Consider the following 820-nt stretch of genomic DNA (forward strand, 5'->3'; position numbering starts at 1 on the left):
TGTGTTCTAGGTCTTAACCCTCGTGTTGTCCTTAGGGTCAAATCGCCCCGTTTTCCTATATCAATGTTCTTATTAATTCCCCAAAATAACATGATTGAGTCCACGCAACGCTCTTTGGCAAGTTGATGTTCTGTTGTGACAATAAAACAAACTATTATTATATTATTTTAGTAAGAACTCATTAATAACTAAAAACAAGTAATTTTTTTTTATTTTTTATAAACACATATTGGAATATCCGGTATCGGCCTTAAAAATCCTTTATTTATCAGTCGGGCTCTATTTGCAGCTCGGAGTTTCCCTTTTTAACGTCTTTCTTTCTCGTCCTTTTTCTGCAGACGGTGAGTCGTCACTTCAGGAACATCCCGGTGAACGAGAAGGAGACGCTGACCTACTTTATCTACATGGTGAAGAGCAGCAAGAGCCGCTTGGACCAGAAAGACGGCGGCGGCAGCAAACCGCTGGACTAAAAAACAACAACAACAACAACAACATAGTCACCGATTAATAATCCACACAGCTGTTCACAAACCCCCTGGACACCACTAACGGCTAGCAGCAGCTGTTGCTCTGGCAACGCCCAAACACCCCCCCACCACCACCCCCCACGCGCCTCCGTCCCTCTCCTCTGGAAGACCAGACTCTGGTTGTCCTCGGAGGACATTTACCTGAGAATTCAGGCGGAGATTACGACGGATTGAAGCTTTTTCTTCTTCTTTTTTGCCCTTTTTTTTCTTCACATTTTAAAAGAAACTGTCCCTGCACCGACCGCTCCCCCCCCCCGAAAGACTGGAGGGGAGGGACCAGGACTCTGCTGGGG

General features: G+C 45.5%; 1 protein-coding gene across 1 annotated transcript in view; it reads left to right on the plus strand.

Annotated features, from left to right (window-relative positions):
- The window catches only part of sap30l (sap30-like), a gene marked incomplete at its 5' end in the record, with an annotated part of 6,657 nt that extends 6,114 nt beyond the window's left edge, over window positions 1-543 (plus strand). Inside the window, 1 exon segment of the mRNA XM_032534702.1 lies at window positions 339-543. Within this exon segment, the coding sequence (XP_032390593.1) occupies window positions 339-470 (132 nt within the window). The 3' untranslated portion in view covers window positions 471-543.
- Between the last annotated feature and the right edge of the window lie 277 nt (window positions 544-820).

This window comes from Etheostoma spectabile, chromosome 13 (genome assembly GCF_008692095.1).
Source record: "Etheostoma spectabile isolate EspeVRDwgs_2016 chromosome 13, UIUC_Espe_1.0, whole genome shotgun sequence".
Taxonomy (NCBI): Eukaryota; Metazoa; Chordata; class Actinopteri; order Perciformes; family Percidae; genus Etheostoma; species Etheostoma spectabile.